The sequence below is a fragment of the Mastomys coucha genome, unplaced genomic scaffold (assembly GCF_008632895.1).
Source record: "Mastomys coucha isolate ucsf_1 unplaced genomic scaffold, UCSF_Mcou_1 pScaffold6, whole genome shotgun sequence".
Lineage (NCBI taxonomy): Eukaryota > Metazoa > Chordata > Mammalia > Rodentia > Muridae > Mastomys > Mastomys coucha.
Window position 1 is genome coordinate 112,441,577 of NW_022196912.1, and position 23,311 is coordinate 112,464,887.

The 23,311-nt window shown below is 43.0% G+C and overlaps 1 protein-coding gene and 1 pseudogene across 6 annotated transcripts in view; one reads left to right on the top strand and one right to left on the bottom strand.

Moving 5' to 3' along the window:
- Nucleotides 1-721: 721 nt before the first annotated feature.
- The window catches only part of Kcnk10 (potassium two pore domain channel subfamily K member 10), a 139,303-nt gene continuing 116,713 nt past the window's right edge, over nt 722-23,311 (bottom strand). For all 6 annotated transcript variants that reach the window (XM_031357615.1, XM_031357614.1, XM_031357613.1 and 3 more), the window contains 3 exons: nt 12,777-12,963; nt 8,512-8,654; nt 722-6,719 (listed from right to left, as the gene is read on the bottom strand). In XM_031357615.1, coding sequence (XP_031213475.1) covers nt 6,099-6,719; nt 8,512-8,654; nt 12,777-12,963 — 951 coding nt within the window. In that variant the 3' untranslated portion in view covers nt 722-6,098. The remainder of the gene's footprint in view (nt 6,720-8,511; nt 8,655-12,776; nt 12,964-23,311) is intronic.
- On the top strand, nt 8,328-8,412 carry LOC116081204 (annotated as a pseudogene).

Consider the following 23,311-nt stretch of genomic DNA (forward strand, 5'->3'; position numbering starts at 1 on the left):
AATGAGAGGGAGGACAGGTGGATCTGAAAGAATCATGCCACCTTTACTAAAAAATAAGAGAGTACATCCCATACATTTCTCAACCTAGAGAACCTAGGTTGATGGCTGATTGAGTTGGTTGGAGGTTGCTTGTTTCTTATCTCAGAGGCTCAAAGCAGTCACCTATGAAATGTCGATACTTTTTTTCTTTCGAAGGCTAAGTGGGATGCTTGTCAACTGCTAGTAGACAACCTAGTACATGATAGGTGCCCAAAATTGGTTACCATATATTGCCACCCATCATGGAAGACACATGCAGCAAGAGCATATCAGTGTATCTTTCGGTGTCTGCAATAGAGAAGTTGTACCTTTCACAATAGCAGACCTACTACAATGTCCAAATGTAGTTTTTCTGCATACAAAATGTGGTTTAACCTGATTCCCAACCCCCAGCAGCATGCAACTGAAATAAGATAAAAGGTAGAAAAATGAACGTACGAGCACAGTCCAAATGCTGGCTTATTAGATTCCTTTCCTTGAAAGGTTCCAGACTCCTCCTCCAGACAGTAAGTTCCCCTAGCTCTGTGCTCATGAACACAGTGTGCGATATGCTGTGAACACAGTGTGACTGAGTGGAAGCCAGGTGAAGAACCTATTCCATGATCCTGAACAGAGTGTCCAATTCAGCCACTATGAACCACACATAGCCCTTACAATAAAAGAAAACAGGACAGACATTAGATTGGATCTTCCAGTCGGTCTTTGTTGCAATGTTCTCCATCACTGAAAAAAAATTACATCTTCAAATTAGGGCAATAGCAGCACAGCAATGTTACAAGCAAGTCCCCACTTCTCTTTCTAAGAACAATATGAAGTGCCCCCCAACACACTAACTGTAAAATGCCTTTAAAAAAGCACCATGAAACCCTACAAAAAAAAATAGAACATCTCCACGAATGGGTCTATGGTTGGTCATCACGGGGTCCCTTGCCTGCAGCTCTGGGACAGAAAGGAAATGGAGGTTACCATTCAGGGTAGTTTGCATAGCCCATCTAGATATCTTCCAGCTAGGGTCCCACACATGGGACAGACCATGAAGCAGCATCTATGGCACAAGTCTACTGAGATGCTGGACTGGAAGTTTCTCAGAAGGGTTTCTTTTGTAATGCACGGGAAAGAGAACAAAGAACTTAAGGACAAAGAACATAAGGGGGTCCCCAATCTCCCTTACCTGTGAAAATAACTACACCCAGTAAGTCAGAGACACCTCTCACTTCTCTATACCACTAAGCTGGTGTCATGTGATCTGCCGACATGGAAGGACCAAGAAGCACATGGAGCAGGGAAGGGGTCACAGTGTGGTGTAACATGGCTACCACACCAGGACAGAGCACAGGACTTTCTCAGAGCCCTGTAGCTGCTAGTCTGTATGCAGACTCAACAGCACTCGAAATGCCAAGTGAAAGTGGCCTTTGTTTTAGAGCTCAGTTGTGTGTGTTTTTAAGGCCATTATTAACATCAGCAGAGGTTCTCCATGCCCACCCTCAGCCTCTTGTCTTTGCATACAGCTGTATCCTAACAGTGAGAAAGACCCCCAGACATGAGCCTTGGCAAAATGCAGAATGCCAAAGGGCAGAAGACAGTGGGGCTCGTTTTATTCGGGCTCTTTGAGCTTGTTTTGCTTCTTTTCCTTGCAGTGTCTTTGATGCTGATATCACTCTGCACACTGGATGGCTAACATCATTCCCCAGGCCAGTGAGCCACAAGTGCTTCAAGCAGAACCCTGGTCCCAGACCAAGCACAGAAAGAGCAGCTTTGACTCCCCAGGAAACAATGCCTCAGAACTGCACAAGGATACTTTGCTAATGCTTAGCACATCTAGAACTTCCCACATGAAGCTGTCCCCATGGAACCAGAGAAGTCATGTCCTGCACATGGGTGCCTTTGAGTACCAGGAGGAGGGAGGGGGAAGGACATGAATTCCTAATGCGGTCAAGGGAACGTTTAGTACTGAGTGCAGATAGCAATGGCTTATAATTCTTTGACTAGCTTTAACACCATTGCCCTGATGACCCCACCCCCACCCCACCAAACGAAAGAAGCCCCCTGCATCGTGTGCTGTGCAGAGCAACAGCATGCTAAGAGCTAGGACAGTGGTGGTTAGACACTATATATATATATAGTGTGTTCCTAATTTGGACGTCAGTCTCTCAAATACATCTGATCTCCATCAACCATGCAGAAAACAAACACTGAGGGTGGGAATGAGGCCATTAATCAATATGCAGAAATCCAACTTAATAATCTTCTGATTAACTCACAGACTAAGGAATGTCTCCTCAAAGAACTGTACAATTGGAAAAGGGTTTTGGTAATAGTCTGTGTTCCATTCCCTTGGTATGCAGATGAGGTACAGGGAAAACTGTGCCTGTGAGCACAGGCTGTGGGGTGGAAGAGCACAAGCTGTAGTGGCCCCAGATACCTGAATTATAGGCCAGGGACTCCTTTCATAACCACACATGCCACACACATACACACTGCACAGCCTTATAGCCAAGCTGAAAATTGCTAGAATGAATCACTACTGATTAGGTCTGGGAATATTATATATATATATATATTATAATATAATATGTAATAGAATTATATATAATATATATTATATATAGTAGCCTCTCCCAACTATCCCTTGTCTCTCACTAGTAAACCTCCAGACAAGAAAACAATTCTGTACTCAGCTGCCAGACGAAGCACAAAACTGCCCACCTAAGATACCAAACATGTGCTCTTTCCATGTCTAACATCTATACATTTATTATGGGCTTAAGAGAGGCAGGGGTTACTGAGGTGAAAGGGTAGGCTGGGCTGATGTTTGTGTGTAACATGTAGCAGCTGTCTTGTTATACATGTTCTGTATACTGTTTGCTCCCCTACTTATAGGAGTAACATTCGAGTAACTTCCAGACAACCAACACCTTCAGGCTTAGTGAGCACGTATCCATGAAGTGTGAAATCTCACATGCTCCCATCAGCCCCTCCCTTGGAGACTACTTCATAGTTTTTGGAACACTTTGTCTACATACACAATTTTCATTGAGGGTCTTCTTTGACGTCATTCAGAACTTTTATCCAATACTCAGGGAATGGGTTACACACTCCCCATCCAAGGTTATGGTTGAGTCTCAGCATTATTGTGCTCTGATTCTCACAAATACATCTGTGCACACACTAATTCATATACTTGTTCCATTTGGTTGATTATGTGTTTAAGACTGCTGAGCTGTCTAGCTTCTGCTGTATGAAGAGTTCCTGCAAGAAGATCGAGTAAAGTGCAAAGGAGTGCTTTGGAGGGGCATTTCTAGCAATACAGAGAAGTTGCTGTCCACAGCATCCCCAAGCCACAAGCATGCAGTAGAGAGCTTCAGGGGCAACCTTTTAGGCCAGCTTTATCCCCCCAGATTTTATTCCCTCTTAGGGGTTAAAAAAAAAGAAAACCTATCTTGCCCTTACCTCTTGTCAGTTGTGCTCATGAAGCTTGTAAGATGTATGCACACATATAATCACACACATGCCCACACACACTCTCAGTCACAAGGGTTGCACGGTGTGGACATTGTAGTAAAACTGAAAGCAGACTCTCACTGCATTCTTGCTGTGCACTACTGGTTAAGTTGCTTAGTCTCCCTGAGTGTCTGCGCCCTTTTCTCTACAAAGAGTTTGTAAATACTTCCCACTTGACAGGGTGAGGTTTCAAGAGTGCTGTAAAATGCCCAATCCAGCGCCAAGTCCACAAACGGCACAGAACAAATAGCAGGGATGCTTCTTTACCAGATCTAGATCTAGTGCCTGCAGTTTTAACACAACCGTAAAGATGTACCCAGGTAGCAAACAACGGAAAACAGGTGAGATCCATGTGCCGTTTCATCAGGAAGCGTGTCAGAATAGTGAAGTCCCACTTATCTACCTGTTCCTTAAAACACAATGAGCCAGGCTGGACCCTTCACATAATAAAAACCCAGCATCCACGCCTGCATACACATCATGTTCTCCAAGTCTATAGCACTATGTGGAACACCAATGAGCCTGTGTTCTGCTTTGATGAAGGACTGACCCCAGACAAACCCTTGACAGAAAAGGCTTCACCATAGTGATTCCTATTTGACTTCTCAAATATTTAACAAGATCCTGAAGGTTTCCCTGAGATCTGGGAAAACAGGGGCTTCTGTGCTCCAAGAAGGGGATGGCTGGAAACACACATTTCAGGGAAATAGGCAGGGGACATGAGTCTTCCATGGTACCAGCGAGGCAGTGGACATAATTTTCCCCTGTCTTAGAAAATGATAGATGGTTTCTGGAAGTTTCCACTTGTGCTGTGATCTCTTGTTAAATATGCTTTGTTAATTAGTTATAGGAAACCTCCATGAAAATCCCCTAAGTTGGTATTAAGTCTTGAAGACCCATAGCCAGCAGTTTCCTTATGATATAGAACTCAAATGTTTAACGGTAGGGGGCCCTAGCTGAACCAACATGCAGCCAAATCTGATTAAAGCTGACATATGTACAGGTGAGATAAGGCCTACTATGAATTTCTCCTTTCTGATAAAAAAAAATCAATTAAATCAGCCTCTCAAACCCTATAACTCATTCTTTTCTACAATGGTCCTTCACTGATCATTGTAAAAGGTTAAACAATCATAGCAATCACGTGTTAATCATTGCTCGCCTAGAAACAATGATGAGGGAGTTACCATTTTAGTGCATAAGAGGAGTGGGGTGAGTAGGTAAGAAGGGTATGAGCCCATAATAAAGGCATAACGAAACATAGTCATACAATGAACTTGATAAAGGCATCATGAAACACAAGAACAAAATGAAATCTTTTAAATATTCCTTTTCAGTATTGTTTTAAATGCATTAATGGCACTTAAGCTGCAATCAACTTAAACCATTTCAATCTTACAAGGGTTTGGCGAGAGATTCCTTTTCCTTTTGTACAGAAATAGCAATGGGGTCTCATAGCTAAGTCTACTCTAAGACACCCAAAAGGACAGGAAGCCCTGAGATGGAAAGATGCCATGGTCCTTCTTGGTGTGTCTCACAAATGCAAGATGTCTATTTTTATCTTTTATTAAAAAAAAAATAGGATCAGCTAAACAGAACAGCAAGCCACTGGCATCATGCAAAGGCAATAATTTTGGTATTTCCTCCCTCCTATCAAAACAAGTTATCAGTAAAGTTCCCATAGAAAAGTGAGTATGAATGTTCCAAAATCAGTTTATTTATTTTTTTTAACCTTCACACCCACTGAAGAAAAATGCATGATCTGCCTTTCAACAAGGCAGCAGTTGAGGCGGTATATTCACCAATGCTTGCAAGCCCGCCTACACTACCTATCCCATGAGAAGGATAAAGTTCAGTGGACCTCTGTCATTGGTTAAGGAGATATCCACAGTGGGATGTGTCTGTGATTTGTTTTTGTTTTTGTTTTTTATGAGAAAGCAATTGCACCTTATAAAACGTGTGTGCTCTGATCAGTTTTCCAACAAATTTCAGGTACTCTCGGGTCCCAGGGACATTCATTTTGGAGTAGGTATTCTGTACTGTGGCCTGTCAAAATGTCCCCTCAAACCCTTGCTGGACTCACCAGGTCCCTCACAAACAACTGCCCCTTCTGTGCACCACCTATCACTAAGGGCTGGTTGGGGAAAGGTGACTCAATTCAAAAGATAAACCTGTCCTCTCAGAGGCTGGTCCAAGGGAAAGCTGCCCTTGCCTGTGTGCCATGACAGAGCGGCACTGGGTGAAGACTATAGCATTGCCACTGGAACCCCCCTCACAGGGACAGCGGACACCTGCTACCTGTGCAAAGGCTCCCATATGTTCTGCCGCCACTATCTGAAACGAAGCTCTTGTTTGATTCATTTTGGCAGAGCAAGCTTTCTGTTGTGTATGGCACAGTGAAATATCTTCTTCAATGCTATGTAATTTTGGACTAACAAGAAGTCTATTTAAGGCACATGTCTCAGTGTGAATATTAAAACAAAAACAAGATAAAAGAACAAACCAAAACAACAACAAAAACAAGACAACACGTAGTCCAACTCCAGTGTCTTTAACGTTTAGTTTCTGTCTTCAAGTAAAGAATTGTTCTCCAGCCCCTGGTCTTTGGTGTCCATGGGAACCATTCCGTTCTCCATCTCAGCTTGTTGCTGTATACACTCTGTCAGCATGGCTGTGCTGGAGTTGTCTGAGTTACACATCTTTTCTGTCTCGTCCTCTTTCTTCTCTTCATCCAGAGAGTAATTCCGGAAGGTTTTGTAGATTTTCTGAACATCCTCGGGTAAGGTCTTTTTGAGATCTTTGTTTTTCCTCTTTGTGAGTTTGGAGGTGGACCCAAACTTGTTGATGATGTTGTCCTCAGAAGCGCCCTGCCCATGTTTGTTGAGCTGTTCTGGCCCCTTAAGGCGCAGGTTGTTGGGTCTATTGTTGATACTCTCCTGGGATGAGGCCTTGAACCGGCCTGTGTCCAGGGCTGCAAAGACAGAACGCTTCTCAGGGGATAGCATGTCCAGTGAATGTGCCCTCTGGTCCAAGCCCAGCCTCCGGCGCTCCATACTTCGGATGGTAGCTGCCCGTTGCAGCTTGTCATGGATCTCAACACTGAGCCGCCTTCTCGTCTCCCGGAACTCAGCAGTGACATTAGCCTTCCACTCAGCTGCATGGGCTTTGATTTCACCAACCTAGGCAAGACAGAAGAGCAAAACTAAAAAAATTCCTCTCCTCTCAGACTTTCTCAGAACCCACAACCCTCAGGTATCCCAAGAGGGAGGCTGTCTCTGGGGGAAGGCCGGGGGGAAAGAGATGAAGCACTACATCTTCTCTGGTGCTTTCTACAACCCAATTATACATCCATGTCAGGCTGTATAGTAAGTAACTGACTGATGGAGTAGGGAGAGCATGAAAGTGTCTGGGGTTAAGAAATTAGATCTAAATAGAGACAGGTGATAACATTTGGAGGAGACATCTGGATTGTGGTTCAGTGTGTATCTGATCCCCAGTGTGTGGGGTCACTGTATGACCCCATTTTTCTCACATGAAGTCTCATGGAGCTTCTATAATTGCATAGCATTAAAGACCACCCCTAACTCACTCAGTCATGGACATAAAGTCAATGCTCAGCAAACCTTTGTCCTTTCCTATCTTTCCAATACCTCTGTCCAAGCATTGAGGATAGGACTCAATGGCAGAGCACCTGCCTCGCATGTGCAAGGCCCCAGAGTTCAATCTCTGAGGTACTGAGAAAGAAAAAAGTCCCGTGTCCAGGGAAATCTCCTAAGTCCTGGGCAAACTGGGATGGTTAGTTACCCTCTGTTGGAGCCATTCTACAATCATGTGCTGAGGAAGGCCCAAGGTACCTGATAACCATATTCCCCTGGTTATGGTGCAGGAAAAGGGCATTTCCTGCCAAAGTCCACCTAAAATACTGTGTTAGGAAGTGAAGTTTTGCTGGAGATTCATCACCAAATCTTTTGGTTGCTTACACCACATTCTGCTTCCTCATAGAGGCAAATGACTCAAAGTTTAACATTTAGAAATGCCTGTTTCTGTTGTCCCTTCCTCTTTTGTTAAAGCCAACATTCATCAAGTCAGTCCCTGGGGAGTCAACCTGGAAATGGCATTGAGAATGTTTACACAAGCCAGAAACATTAATTTGTAAGTCCAGGAATTGGGGAAGTGGGGGACTCACTCAGCAACTGTCTCCTATGTCCCCTTTTACCAAATGAACTGTACACCTGCCCTCAAATGGACTGTGTGTCCCTCTCTTGTCTCTCTCCATTTCTCTACTCTTTCTCCTCCTACTTATCTTGACATTTTGAATGCCCTATGTGTCTTTCCTTCTGTCTTCCTTCGCTTGTCTTTGAGTTTCAAATATACTTCTAGGAGTAATGACTGCAGGAATAAACGTCTGAGGACCTGACAATGGGGGGAGGTACATGGGGGAGATATATACAGGGACATGGGGGATACACCCAGAAAGGACCCCTTGAGCCTACTTCCCCATGGCTGGGCACTATTCGATGACTTTCATCTAGTGGTGTCCAACAGGCCATCCCCCCATCCCCATGCTGACCCTGGGACCTGGAGCACTGGCCAGCTTCCCCAGGCTCCCTATGAGTCCCTGAAACCTCCCACATTGTTGGGGACACAGGCAACCACATTCTTTCTGAAGCCACCAACCACCCTTGCTTGTCATTCCTATTTTTTTCTTTACATTTTTAAAGCAGTTATTTAATAAAAGATCTAAAAATAACTACTATAGACTCAACTTAGCTTCTAAATAAATAGAAAGCTTTGCGCAGTGGCAGTATCGTAGCCAATGAGGTTTATCCGAGGCGCGATTATTGCTAATTGAAAACTTTCCCCTAAATAAATGGAAAAAGAAGCCACGCAATCGCTTCACAGAGTCAGAAACAGACATTTCTCAATGAAGGGTGTCAAGGCCATCCATGGGGTTTGGAAGGGGTGCCCTACCTCTTCTTTTGTCTTTTTGGATAAAACTCGCAGCCAGTCTCCGATCATACTGAGGACAGCTGCAAAGTAGGCAAGGCCAACAAGGATCCAAAACCACACCAGCGGCTTATACCACTCTCGGTAATTGATGCCAGCATTTCCTCCTGAAAACAACCAAATGGTATTTTAGCATGGTCAGCAGTTGGTCTTCGGCAGAGTAAGCTCCAGTCCATTGAGAGAAATGTCATTTCCATACCTAGTTCTAGACCATTAGGTTTGCAGGAAACAAGACCCAACAGAAACTGGAGTCTTGCTTGTAGCTTAATTTCTTTGATCCTTAACAACTAAAAATAGCCCTTCATTCTGGAAGAGAAAAATGTCAGGGGCCACTTTGAGTCATCTATTCCTACTGACAAAGAATTAACTTCACAGGAAAAGTGTTTTCGGATGCTGGCCCACCACCTATCATTTTGTTTTTCTCAAGCTTCTCTGAATTCTCCTCATTAACACAGGTTCAGTGCTGCGAGGGCTTGTATATACTGATAACCTCAGCGCTCAAAGAGCAAAGGCTGGAGGATCCACTCTTAAGTTCAAGGCCAGCCTGAGCTACACAGTGAGTTCAGGGTGAGCCAGAGCTACATGATGAGAATTTGACTCTGAAAAGGAGAGAGGAACATGAGTTGGAGGAAGAAGATTTCCATAACATGTTGATGATGACGATGGCGACAGACTGACAGACAGAGTAGAAAGGAGTAGGAGGGGGAACATGGGGAGAGAATAAGAAGTAGTCAGGAGGAGGAAGGGAGGAGTTGGGAAAGAAGGAAAATGAAAAGAGAAGAAAGTATGTGTGTATACACACACACACACACACACACACACACACACACACACACACACACACCATGCCAAATGATTTCAAATACTTTTAAGTTATTTCCTTCTAAAGTTCACATGCAGTAGAGATGAATGTGTGTGCAGAAGTAAAATTAAGTTTAACAGCATTCTTGAGACTTTGATCCATGAAATAGTGATTTGGTGCTAAGTGAGGAATGGCGGTTACCTGATGCTCATCCAGGGGGTCAATTAGGCCAAGCAATTAGAATTACCATTAGCCAAGAGCTAAACCGTACCTGTGAGAGCATCTAGTTCAACCATCATTTTATAAATAAAAATTACAGTTAAAAAAATCCATCAAACCAAATTGTCCAGTTGCCTAATGGTATCAACTAGCTGCCCATTAATAGAAATGGTCATTTATTCAAAATAATTAGCCTACTTATTCCAGCCTCACTGTTAGCACTGCTGACAGCACCCTCCACTCACCCAGAGAGCAGGCAGGGTGCCTCTAAGACAACTCATGGGTGCTGGACTAACTGTCAGGACACTCGGTGACGAAATATTCCTAGCCTTGCCCATGGGGTTGTGGTTGTCACTGTGTCCACCATCATTGAAGCTCTCTGGCGACAGTAGCTTGGAAAGCTTGTTAGAACCCACTGGCACCCATGGCTCTTAATAAAATCAAAACTAATTTACAACACAGCCCATGAATTCTACTGCAGTAGGAACGGGGCAGGAGATATGGCTCAGGGATACGAGCACTTAGAGCTCTTACAGAGGACTTACATGGTGGCTGTGACTCACATTGCAGGGGATTTGACATCTTCTTTTCTGTCTTCTAAGAGCACTGGGCACACATGTGATACACAAACACATGTTCAGAAAAAGATGCATACACATACAAAAAATAAAAAGTAAAAAATGATGATTCCAAGGTGTCAGTCAGGTCCTTGTTTGCTCTGGTTCAGCTGCCTGCCTTCTCCCCTGCAGCCAGCTGTTCACAGAACCTGTGTACTAAGCCCATCTCCTTAAGTGTTTCTTTCCCCCTTGGGCTAAGTAAATATTTACCTTTGCAAGTCACTAGCATCCAACCAAGGCCTTCCCTGGTGTGTGCTAGCCAACAATACAGAGCATGTCCCTCTGTGTAGTCTTTCATCAGCCATGGTCAGAATTGCAAGCTCTGTGTATCCACAGTCAGGGCGGTGAAATACTACTACAGCATCATTAGGCTGTCCCAAAGTGAGTCAGCAGTAAAAGAAAGCTCCGGTCAGTCCTGAGAGGCTCTCTCCCACCCCCAGTTGAATTTCTAGTAGAGCGGATAACCTATCAGATTGCAGCAACCATTAACTCTTGGTTATTTGAATGGTCCAACAACCCTCCCTATCACACAAAGTATTAATCAACCCACATATCCACAAGCTGTCTGGGTAGATTTCAACCAGAAGTGGACCAAAATTACTCAAAAAAAGAAAAAAAAACAAACCCATACCCGACCATTGTTAGTATTAGACATATGCATGACTTTTTATTCTCATTACTCCCTAAACAATACAGTAGAGTGACTATTTGCATATCATTTTCTTTCCATTGAATATTACACACCATCTGCATACAAATGGTTGAACAAGCACAGTAGGATGTGCATACATTCTATGTAAAATTTGTGTTGTTTTTATGAGGGACTTTGAGCATCTGTTGATTCTAGTGTCTTGAGAGGTCCCAGAGCCCATCTTCAGGAGGTACAAGAGTGATCTATTTACAAATACACTGGTAAACTCCCACTGAGTGCATTTTCTAGGCATACAAACACCTGGTTGATCATGTGAGCTCTGAAAACTGGACTTTAGAAGAAATTGGTTTGGGGGATAGAGAAACAGCTCAGCAGTTAAGAACACTTACCGCACAATCATGAGGACCAGAGTTAAAAAACCAGCACCCACCTAAGAAGCCGGACATCCCACAAATGGGTCTGAAATCCCAGCTCCAAGCAGGGCAGAGACAGAAAAAATCACTGGGGGTTGAGGGCTTCTGGTCTAAGCAAGAAAACATGAGCTCCATATTCTGAGCACATGTGTGTTATAAGCATGTGTGTATAAATAAAATAAGAACCGAGTCTATTTCCGTTAGCATTGTGCAGGTTAAGAGACCCTAGTTTATGGATGCCTCTTCGTAAAGGAAATAGGATTTTTGTAACCACTAGTAGGAAAGAGCTTCCCTAACAGTACAGACCCGAGGACAGTGTAGCTCACCCTTTCAGGAGTAATGAAATGTAAAGCGCCAGAATGAACTGAGCGCTCAATCCCCAGGGAGTGGTAATAGAGACTAAAATACAGAAACAGGCTGTGAGCCTTCCCCTGACCACTTCCCCCAGGTCACTCCCATGCTCAGAAGTGCTTTCTCTTTCAGTTCTCAAAGCCAGAGCTCTGTGTTTCATCCTGATCAACAGATTGGGCAGAGCTATTGCTTAGAGGCCAGGGTCCATCTCAAGTGCTCAGACTATCCATAGTCCTCGGGTCACTGATGCTAGCACAGCCTCGTCAGCACTCCCCCTTATAAATTGCCCTTGAAGTGTCTAAAGGTGTGGTGGGAGGCAGCTCTTTGGTCCTCTGTTCTCACAGGTAGTTATTTTAGACCAGAACCTCAGTTCTCTTTGCCTAGGGACCATCATCTGTGCGTGACTGACAAGGGATGACCTAAATAGGCTTACAAAAAGGAGTTCCTCGAGGCTCAGTTTCCCTCCCAAACTTTAGGGTTCCATCCAGATCATACATAATGGTTGAGTACTGTGCAAAAGGAAAGACTGGGAGCTCGGGGTGCCTTAACATCTGGGTAGCAGAGACTCTTACTTCAGCATTAGGAATTTTACCTGCTGGATACTGCAGATCAGTTAGCTATCCTAACCGTTCCTGAGTCTGATATTTGCCTTTGACTAATTGTGGTCTTTATTGTTTGATTTAAGGAGCCTTAATAACAGTTGAGAAGTCCAGGTTCAATAAAAACTTCACTTCATCCTTATACAATGCATTTAGTGATGCTAACAGTCAACATTCTAAGGAGCAGGGATCTAGCTTTCTTCTCAGGAAGGAAAATGGTAGATAGATAGGGTAGATAGATGGATAGATAGATAGGGTAGATAGATGGATAGATAGATAGAATAGATAGATAGATAGAATAGATAGATAGATAGATAGATAGATAGATAGATAGATAGATAACTTGATACTGTTTATATCACACTGAGTTGACAAATACTGAGCCATTTTGTTTACTTCCTCTGAAAATACCTGTTACCATGATTTTTGTTTCTTTCTTTGGATCTTGGGACTGCTGGCCAAACACATTAGAACTGAGCTAAATCCCCAACCCCAGGCATGATTTTGAAAAGGACATCCAACAGATTGTTTTCCCCGAGAAAGGCCCAAGTGACTGGGTATGCCCAGGTTGCTTACCTGCCACAAAATCACCAAAGCCCACCGTGGTTAGAGTGACTACCACAAAGTAGATAGACTCCAAGGCGGTCCACCCCTCGATGTATTTAAAGATGACAGCAGGGATTGTCACAAACACGATGCAGCCAGCCAAGATGAAGAGAATAGTTGAGATGACCCGGATCTTGGTCTGACTCACTTGCTTTTTCTGGGGAGAGCAAAGGAGTAAGAGGGATAGGCAAGTCAGGGGCAGTATCCTGGATTCAGAGGACAGGTACCCAGAGGTGGGTGTTAGGTCTGTGGTTTTTTTAACCTTTCTCCAGTCATAAGTAGCTATGTGGAAATCTGATAACACCTGTGGACTCCTGGCTAGGAGAAGGCACACACACAAGTTTCCAGGTGGTCTAGGAAGACCCCAGACTTGAAGTTGGACCATGCTTGTGCTCCTACATGGTTCTATTAATATTATTTCCCAAGAGGAGCTAGCTTACTAACATTTTTTGTGTGCCTACTGATCTATTGGGGAACTGTCATTCAGGACTATTCACACATTACCAGTGTCAAAAATGATCTGGGAGTTAGGGGAGGGAGAAATAACATTGGTTTGTGAGAGGGAGTAGGGTCATTGCCTGTATTCTTCACACCCCCCAACAAAAAGAGAGAAGACAAAAGAAAATGGAATCATAACAACAAAAATCCACCATCCCTCATTTGTGGTGGGCTCCAGCCAAGTTTAGTCTCTTTATCTATCGTGGAATGCATACTTCTCTAAGTACATGTTAAGTTAATGCTGTGGTCATTATGTGTGTTGATTGCATCACCATATATCATAGGAGATGAGTCAGAATGAAAAGGTCCCTTTCTAAAAGACAATCGGAGCTTCCTTCTTCACCCACTTCAAAAAGAACCATCAGTTAGGTAGTACAAAAAAAAAAAAATGTATGAAGCCTGGGGGTTATACTGATATGGATGAATCACACCAGTCTTGTCCAAGGTAGATGTGCTGTGTCCTTTGTATGCACTATCATCTAACCTGGCCTCGCCTCTAATGGGATGATCTAAACCTTTTCCAGACTCCCAGAACTGGTGCTAGAGAAGATTACTCTCGAGTCAGGAGACTTCACTGTTAATAGCGCAAATATGTGATGCGGGGGCTTAACACCAGACTACATGGCCTGTCTATATTACCTGGGTTTGATTTTGGCAAAACTACACAGCACTTTGGGGACAATGTATAAAATCCACTTCCCATTCATTGTTCCTGGTGTCTCCAAAGTCAAAGAATCTCGGAGCCTGGAGAGGCCAATTGCATTCATATTTCTCATTTCACTGATATAAAACAGACACCAAGAGGGGCTAAGGGACTTGCACAAAATGATGCTGCTAATGAGGGTCAAAGCCAAGATTAGAATTCTGATGTGCTTAAACTCTCAGCCCTGTGCTTAATGAGGGAAACAGCTCTCCAGGCTATTCAACAATTGATCTACTCAAAGAAAATTGTCAAATAAAGTTGGCCTGCTCTAACAAAAGATGCCAAATGCAATCCTTCTGAGGAACAGGGCATCTTGTGCCCATTACAGGAAGACTAACAATAAAAAGTGGTCAGTGTGTAAGCTAAGGAAAGACGGAGCAAGTTGCTCCCCCCACCCCCGACTTCCCTGGGAATCATGGCGGGACTGTATCTATTTTTGTGAATTCCTGCTGCGTTGAGTAGGTGACCCTTGGGGAGAAGCAGCTTTAGCCCTTTGCCAAGCCAGGGACTTACTAGTCTGGTTTAATTCATAGACATGCATAGAAAGTGCAGAGCCCAAGAGTGGATTCCATGGCAGACTGTTATGTTCTTCTAATTGCTGGCAAGGGGGCCATCATTCCCCCTTTCCACAAATCGCCCTCCTCAAATGCATAATGAAATTAAAGTGAATTAAATGTCTGTGTGGTGTTAAGTTCTAAATTAGGATGTGCACACAACCCTCATCTAAATGAGGATGTGGCCGGCAAGGAAGGGTGGTGAATCTGTGGAAAGCTGAAGATCTACGCTGCCTCCTGAGATGGGCGCAGGTGGGTTCGCTTGATGGAGAAGGAAGCAAGCATATAGCAAAGGCTGGGTGCTTCTTTTCTCGCGGCAGCGCCTCGTAGAGGCTTGCTTCACCAGCAAAGGAAACATTTCTCTTTCTGCTTCCTGCCCACACTGACCAGAACACTCCTGAATTCCCAGGAATGATCCTCAGAAAATGTTTAGAACATTTCATCACTTGAGGAATTTGGGAGACTTAAGAAATATTTTTCATGGCTATGTATAGGTGTATGAAATAATGCATATATCTCATGCTTGATTTTATAAAATGGAGGTGTGAGCCCCAAGTTGTAGCAATATCTGCTTCCTCGGCATTGGTAATTTTGCTGTCCACCAGATAACAACAAACAAGACAACTGCCTTCATTGAATATCAGCTTTCGCCACACTTGACGCCTCGGCCCCTGACATGTGCTGAGCTTCAGGCATTGACTCTGCAAGCATGTGCTCCTACTACCGAAGGGCTTTTAGGGACACAGTCCTTAGGGCAGACTACCTGAGACACATTCTGTTCCAACTGAGTAACCTCAAACTTCTCAACTCCAATAAAATGGAAACAAGAAAGCCCACCTTGTGGGTGTGCTTTAGAAGATGAAATTTGTACAAAGGTCTCGGCAGGGTCCACTGCATGCTCAGGGGTTAACTGGCTCCTTTGGTGTGAAGGCTCAAATCTTCACTGAGGGTAGGGCCAGACTGATTATTTCTCTTTTCTAGTGAAAAAAATGTTTCCTCCTAGCTTAAGATAACTTCCATTCAGCTTCAGGAGGTCACTACCCCTTGTCCCTCTCTGGAAATATCACCCCATATAAGCACATTTTCAAAACAATCCCCCCTCTTCCTTTGATACTTCTATGCTAATCCTAGTTGAGGCTTTCAGACACTTCTAGTCCATAACGCTGGCAGAGTTTTTGGTTGGTTGGTTGGTTGGTTGGTTGAAGAGTTGTTTGATTAGTTTGGTTTGGTGTTTTTCTCTCATTTGTCTGACCATTCATTACCTCCTGTTCCCATCAACTTTCTGAAACTGCTAAGAGCTGCCATTAGCATTTATGATATGTGGAGTAAGCAACAGAGGAGAACTGAGCAGCCCAAGCCTCATCCTGTCTGTATCTTCAAGCCCCACATCTCATGCAACTTACAGAATGGAACTAACTATTTCCCTGGTGCTGACCCTAGGCAAAAATCGCATGACTTATGTACGAATGGTTTGTCTGGCTGGATGTGGTGTTTGAGCAGACGTGAGGAGGCTGCTGTGTGTTTCTGACCCAGTGTTGCTTCCTTTCCTCTGTAGACTAGTAATTCCTCTGTAGACAGAGGAATTGGTCTTCAGCTCCTTCAACAGATATTGTTATGAAATATCTAGGAGACAGTGTTAGAAAAAAACTAGCTCTTATGTATCCAGCCAATGCTGACTACAGGAAGAAACTCTTGAAGAACTAGAAATCCATCTCCTTGTCTGTGCAGTTCTGCCAAGGAAGTCTTGAGCTTCATAAGTAGGAGAAAGGGACCAGCTTGGAGAAGAATGTGTATAAGCCACTCATTCTAATTACCTATTTCAGACCTCGAGAGGCCATGCCCCATGTCCAACCTCTTACATGTTTTTCCATTTACAGAAACAAGATTATTTTATCTTAGTAAGCTTGCAGATATTTTTGTTCATTGGCTGCTTTTCTTTTATTTGATTTTCACTCCTTTGTTATAATACCTGCACTTCTTCCAGTTTCAATGTGATTTCTTAGAATTCTGATATACATTATCCAGATTGTTTTGTCTGCCTTAGGAGTATTTTTAGCGTGCATTTTTAGCCTGGACATCAGAGATTTTATTCAAAGACATTGCGACAAAAATGCTAGGCGTAGGAACTAAATGTGCATAGCCCTCCTTTATGATGTAGTTGGGCTTTGTTGAAATCCAAACATGTCACCATGGGAGTATAATCAAACCAAGGATGACTGCTCCCAGTGAAAAAGAAAGTAGGTACCATCTTGCTAAAGGTTGGGTTTTTGTTTCCTTTTTATGTTTTCTACCAAGATTTCTTCTAAAAGGTCTACTTTGAACTAATAGTTTCAACAGCCACAAAGCACTCTAGAAACCTAAAAGAAGGCATTTGAGCACCGTTGTCTATGATCTCCATGGCAGAGACACTCTAAGCTCCTCACTAAGATCATGTAGAAGACTCTTCATGAAGAGCACACACAAGAAACACTCAGAGTTCAAATATACACACAAATATACATGCATATATACATATAATACATATATTATATATACATATGAGTTACAACCAGTCTGACACATGTCATTGGCTGATCAAACACTGAGGTTTTGCCATCAAAGCTTTTTCATAGATGAAATGACACTGTTTTTGGTCACTGGGGACTAATGAAAACTGTAATAAAGAAAAGTTTGCATTCATAAATGATAATACTAACATTTCACAACAGGAAGACCATTTTAAATATATTTATTGAATCAAAAGTTATGGAAAAGAGACCCCCCATGAATTTTCAATAAATTATAGAAGTTCTGTTGTCTTCCATCTTTAACATATATCATTGCAACCTTAATCTGCATCAGTTAGTTGAACAGTTCAGTAATGAAACAATACTGGTATCCAAGTGTTGGAACCCAAAGGGAAATCATAAAACAAACCCTCCTTGGAGACTTCCAGGATTCCTACCAAATGCTGTGGATTTGAAAATAATGCTTCCCAGCTTTTTTTTTTTTTAAGAAAAGTTCTGTTGGGTCCTAAACTCTTATATAGATTTCCAACAGATGGAAACCAGGGGCCTGACTTTGTCCAAGATGCTAACTCCAAATCTGACCATCTGTATCTCCACAAGTTTTGCATGGTCTCTGCTAAACTATCCACAGTTGCCATGAGCTCACATGACCATTTATGTGTCTTAATCTCTCTGGATGGTTGCTAGGAGCACTCTGATTTCTTAGAAAGATCTTGCACTGTCCTTTTGGAGATATGAGTTGCATATTTAAATTCTGGTGACATCATCAAAGCAATTGGGACATCTCTTAACTCAGCTGCTTGCTTTTTAAAAGTACATTAATAAGAATATCCATATCAAATTCTCTGGGCTTTAAATTTCTGTGGAAAATATATTTCCCATTTTTATGCTCACTAACACCCCTTTCTGTCACATTTTAGAGGGTTTTTTTTTAAAAAAAAAAAAACTAACTCCACTATTTTTATTCATTTTTTTCTTTTCCTCACACCAAACTACATGGCAGAGGGAATATTTCTCAATACATTTGTTATGTGACATTTCCTGGGGAGGCAAACATCTATTTGTCCCAGAGAGGGCACCAACAACAGACAAAAAAAAAAAACAAACAAAAACCGAAACCGTTCCTTACATGTCTGGCTTAGTAAACCAGTGAGGAATATAGGTGAGGATTACTTTTAGAACCATGGATGACCCCAAAAGCAGCTGCATCACCAAAAAGCCTGCCCCAGCATGACTGACAGCTCACAAAAGGTGCCTCACTAGAACAACCTGCAAGATGCTCCTCAAATTGCAAATGCTCCTATAGCCTCATGGAGAAACTTGGTGAACCTTGTAAGTTTCTGGAGCCTCCTGTGCCTTCAAGTTTCCTCAGCTTCTTGATAGATTTGAATTACTTAGAGAGTCTTAGGAACTTCCCTCCTCCTTCCAGCAGAGAATGTTTCAATTCAGAGGAAATAGCTACACGTGTTCTTTTATAAAAATTTCCTTATCCTCTTCAGACAAGTTTTTCAGCATTGGATTTTTCCTGCTTGATTTTTGTGGGATGTTTTGGGTTTTTTGTTTTTGTAATTCTAACATGGAATTGTCAAGCTTTTGCAGTTGTCTGCACATCCTTGTTTATTTTCACACAGCCTGTATTAGGTCCATACCTCTTCCAACTGGGCATCAAATATATAATCATCATCTTTTGAAGGGTGTAGGACTGGGATCACCAGCACAGAACTTACTGGCAAAGCTTATTCCATTTACAGGTTGCACATGTGTTTGAGTCTTTATAAATTTAAATTTGGCTGAGTCTTTATAAATTTAAATTTGGCTATCTTCCATCTGTTCTTCATTACAAATTAATGTAGGGTGAAACATCCTTGTTTTTTCTATCCATAGTTGTATGGTATGCTAGCAGTTTGGCAGCCATAAGGTTTCCACTACAAACATGTTGGAGAGTAGGGTCACCATTGGCATCCGTAACATTTGAATCTGCACCATGTTCTAACAGAAGAGACACATGTTCTCCTTGCTGATAGGTAGCCTCACTATGAGTAACGTTGTAACAGCCATATCAATGCCACACACTTCATTTCTATTGAAAGCACACCTATGCTTGGTGTCTGTATAGCATAGTGCAAACTAGTCCTTTCTTCATCCTGACCATTTCCCTCAGACTGCAACCATGATGTTTCACTTGCAGAGGACCACCATCTGATAAGCTGGCTTTCTAAATCATTGCTTCCTTGTGCTGGGATATAAAACACAGATCCCTCAGGGATACGCCTCTCAGCTTCCTTTTCCTTTACTTCCTTCATATACAAGGCAGGATTCTTATCCTGGTCTTTGGCACCCTTTTTACATGGAATCAGTCCAAAGCAACAGCACAGTAAGCGCTTTCTTCTAAGTCCTACCTACCTATCTACCTGCCTGTCTTTCTACATTTGTTGACCTTGGATGTGTCCCAATAGCAGATCAACACTTTCGATGGATGAAACTAAAACTAAAACTTCTCAGGTGGCTTTCTTCTCTGAATGAGATGACCCAGGACTTCCCAAGCACACTCAGTGCTGTTCCTTCTGATAGTGGTCTGAGGCTCTAGACAGGGTAGCCACTGGAGTCCCAGTGACCTAGGCTAGGGTTTCAGTGAAAGGGAGAAAGAGAAAACAAAGGCCAGGTGAGGGCAGAGGAGCACATTCAGGCAGGGGACAATGCAGCTGGGCCTCTGGAAAGACTCTAATTAAAAATGCCAAAAGTTAGTGTTTGCTAACCTTTGGAAATAAATGGTTATTGGAACAGATGGTCTGTGTTGGAAATTCAGTCTTTTCAAAACCTAATTATGAGTACTTTTATATACTGTGGGCTATGTTAGCTGTGAAAGACATGGCAGAAGTTGGGGTCGGGGAGGAAGGAGGATGCAGAAAGGAGGAGCTGGAAGAGGGGAGCAGAGAATGATGGGAGAGAGAAAGCAGGACAGGGAGAGAAAGAAAGAAAAGTGGGGAAAACAAGAAGGGAGAGAGAGGAGGAAGGGAGGGAAGAAAGGGTATATAAAGAATACAAGGGAGAGAAAGAAGAAAAGGGAGAGGAGGGAAGGAAGACAAGCTGGAAGGGGGAGGAAGAAGGGGAAAGAGGAGTGGGAGAAGGGAAGAGGGAGACGGGAAAGTTAAGTAGTTCTTCCTTTACATATACACTGTCTACTGGTCCCAGGTCAGGAGCACTTGAGAGTGACTGAAACTTTTAAAGGTACCGTAAGTATCCATGGTATCTTGCCTTGGTATCTACTGAAGGTAAAATTTCAGTGCCTAAGAACACATCAGAGAAAATGGAGAAAGGAGTAAATGATGGGCAGCAGGGGCACTGCTCTTCATGTCCTCTGAAGTGTGTCACCTACAGTAGTTGCTCTTTACATCTCTCCTTAGCCACACATGCAGAAGCTTGGGCTCAGAGGCCAGAGCATTCCATAGGCAGCACTAATACAGGGAAATCCTCTAGATCCCACCTTGGTGGAAGAAATGTCATTTTCTCTAGTTGAGGTATGAAGGCAAGAAGGGGAAAGCTCCTGAGAAGAACGCTATCTGCTGAGTTCCCAGCAATCCGAACTGAGCTTGACCTATCCACCAATATTTACCTAACCAAATTCTAAAGTTCTTCTATACACATTTTGGCAGCATGATGCCCCTCCCCGAATAATGTACACCAATGCTGCAGCAACAAAGACCCAGACAGCTAACAAAATGGAAGGCTAGGGTCATGTTGCTAAGCACTGTACTGTAGAAGGGAGGGCACATGAACCTAGAAGAATAGGTACCCATTTCCCACAGAGGATGCAAGGTGTTCCAGCCACCACAGCACACATGGCCACTGTACCCTTACTCTGGCCCAGGAACTGTAACTCGGGCTCTTCTTTTCAATTCAGGAACAAGATTTCCCCAAGAAGATATCCCAACTCCAGTTTTATATTAGAAAACCCATCTGTTCACAGAGAAATCATATTCAAGAATATTGAAAAGAAACATTAAGCTTCAATTTTTTAAAAATTTTTGTATTTTAAGTATATGGATATTTGGTCTACACTTGTTAGTTCATATTTGGAGTGACAAAGAAGGAACATAGTTTACTGGGTTCTTTCAAAGACCCAAATCACCCCAACTATCCTTTACCAGCACTCTCTGTACCACAGGTGCCACGCTCACTCGTCTACCCCAGTAGGTCTACAGTATCAGGGTTAAAAGCCTGATCATGGACAAGAGGCATTATGACTTAAAAGGGAGTTTGTGTCTCCTGAGTATTCAGTCAGTCGTTGGCATCTCCTAACTCAGATGTGTTCCAGATTGGTCTCGGCTAAGTCTGTGGAGAAATCTACATGCTTTCTTTATTCAGGCATAAAGGTGCCCTAAGAAATATTTCGTTATAGCCAAACTAAATTGAACAATGTTTCCCGGCCCCAACAATGTTCCAACTAATCCTAATCAGTGCTGGGCTGATTCTCGGCCTGGAATTTCTCAAGGGTGTTACTTATTCAGACAGATTGTCTCCAGAGAGGGAAAAAGACAAGGCATTAAAGTTTACTGGCAACAAATGGCAAACTATTTCACATATTAGAGGGAAGTTGGTCAGCTCCCTAACAAATGGGGAGTCTGTCACAAATGCTCCCAGGAATCACTCCCAGGGCTAAAGTATTATCCATGAGAGGTTAGCTAGAAGGAGACCCCCTGGTGCATACTTCTGATAACCTAGAAGAATTAGACAGTTGGGTGTTTGCTTAGGGCTGCCCAGGTAGCCCAGTGGGGAAGAGCACTTCCAAAGGAGTCATTTACACCTGGCTGTTTTGATCTACTGTCTTTGAAGTGACTGCTACCTGCCTACATGATCTCTGACATTCGCCCTGTTCTCTGTATACTATATAAGCCTGATTCTTATTTTGTGAAAATACATTCAGATAACACACTTCTTGTGTCGTGTCTGTCTGTCACCGCCAAATCCCTTGCCCACTTGGCCAGAACTTTCATCACCCCTTGGAACAAGAGCTCCCTGCAAGAAACCCTGGTCCGTGGCGCACACACAGGGTTTTTTTGTTTTGGTTTGTTTTTTGTGGAGGTTTTTTGTTGTTGTTGTTGTTTTGCGTTTTTTTGTTTGTTTGGTTGGTTTTTTGGGTTTTTTTTTTTTTTTTTTTTTTTTTTTTGGTTTTTGAAACAGTTATATCCAGCCCCTGACTCAGAGTCACCTTGCAACACAAAGCCAATTGGCCAACTCTGTGCTCTCTTGGTTTAACAGTGCAAAGTTTTATTTAAGAGTTTGGAGCTGGAGAGATGGCACAGTGGTTAAAGTGAAAGACTGAATTTAGAAATTTGGAAAAAGCATGTTAATGGAGATGCATTAATGTATACTGTATAACCTTTACTTAAAGAAGGCATAGGAAGTCTCTGTAACGAGCCAGGAATGTGGACTGGTCAGTTCCAGGAACTTGTTGGTCACAGAGACCCCCTCCAGCTAGGGCCCAGAATAAGGAACAGGATAGTGGTCAGCCATTAAGAAGATAGCATTGCCCAGAATAAGGAACAGGATAGTGGTCAGCCATTAAGAAGATAGCATTGACCAAACCACATTTCTTTTGATAAATGTTTTACTTATGACCCTGACTCAACCAGGGTTTGGGTCCCCTTTGGAATTTTCCACTGTTTTTATGTTATGTTTCCTTGGTAACCCTCTCACACACACACACCCCAGTTTGTGGTTTTTCCCTTTAAATACCCCTCACTTCTTGTGTTCGGAGTCGAACCCCTCTGGCCTGCCAGGCTACAAGTTTGACCCCAGATCTGGCTTATCCCGAATAAACCTCATGTGATTGCAGCAAGATCGGTCTCTCGTGAGTTCTTGGGTGGTCGCATCATCCCGAGACTTGAGTGAGGGTCTCCCCAGCTCTGGGGGTCTTTCAAAAGAGCACTGGCTGCTCTCCCAGAGGATCCAGGTTTAACTCCTAGCATCTGTTTGCCAGATCACTACCTTCTGTAAGTTCATTCCCAGAGCATCTGACACCTTCTTCTGGCCTTCATGGACACAAGGCCACACATAGTACACAGACATACACACATGCAAAATATCCCTCCACATTAAATTTTAAAAGAGAGCTTGGATTATTCTATGAAAGAGAAAAGTAGTTGGACCATCTACCATGCTGTGAGGTTCATCTTCCTAAGAGGAAGTGACTTCTCTTTAAGTCGTGGGTGAAACAGGGATTGTCATTAAGTCGGTTGTGAA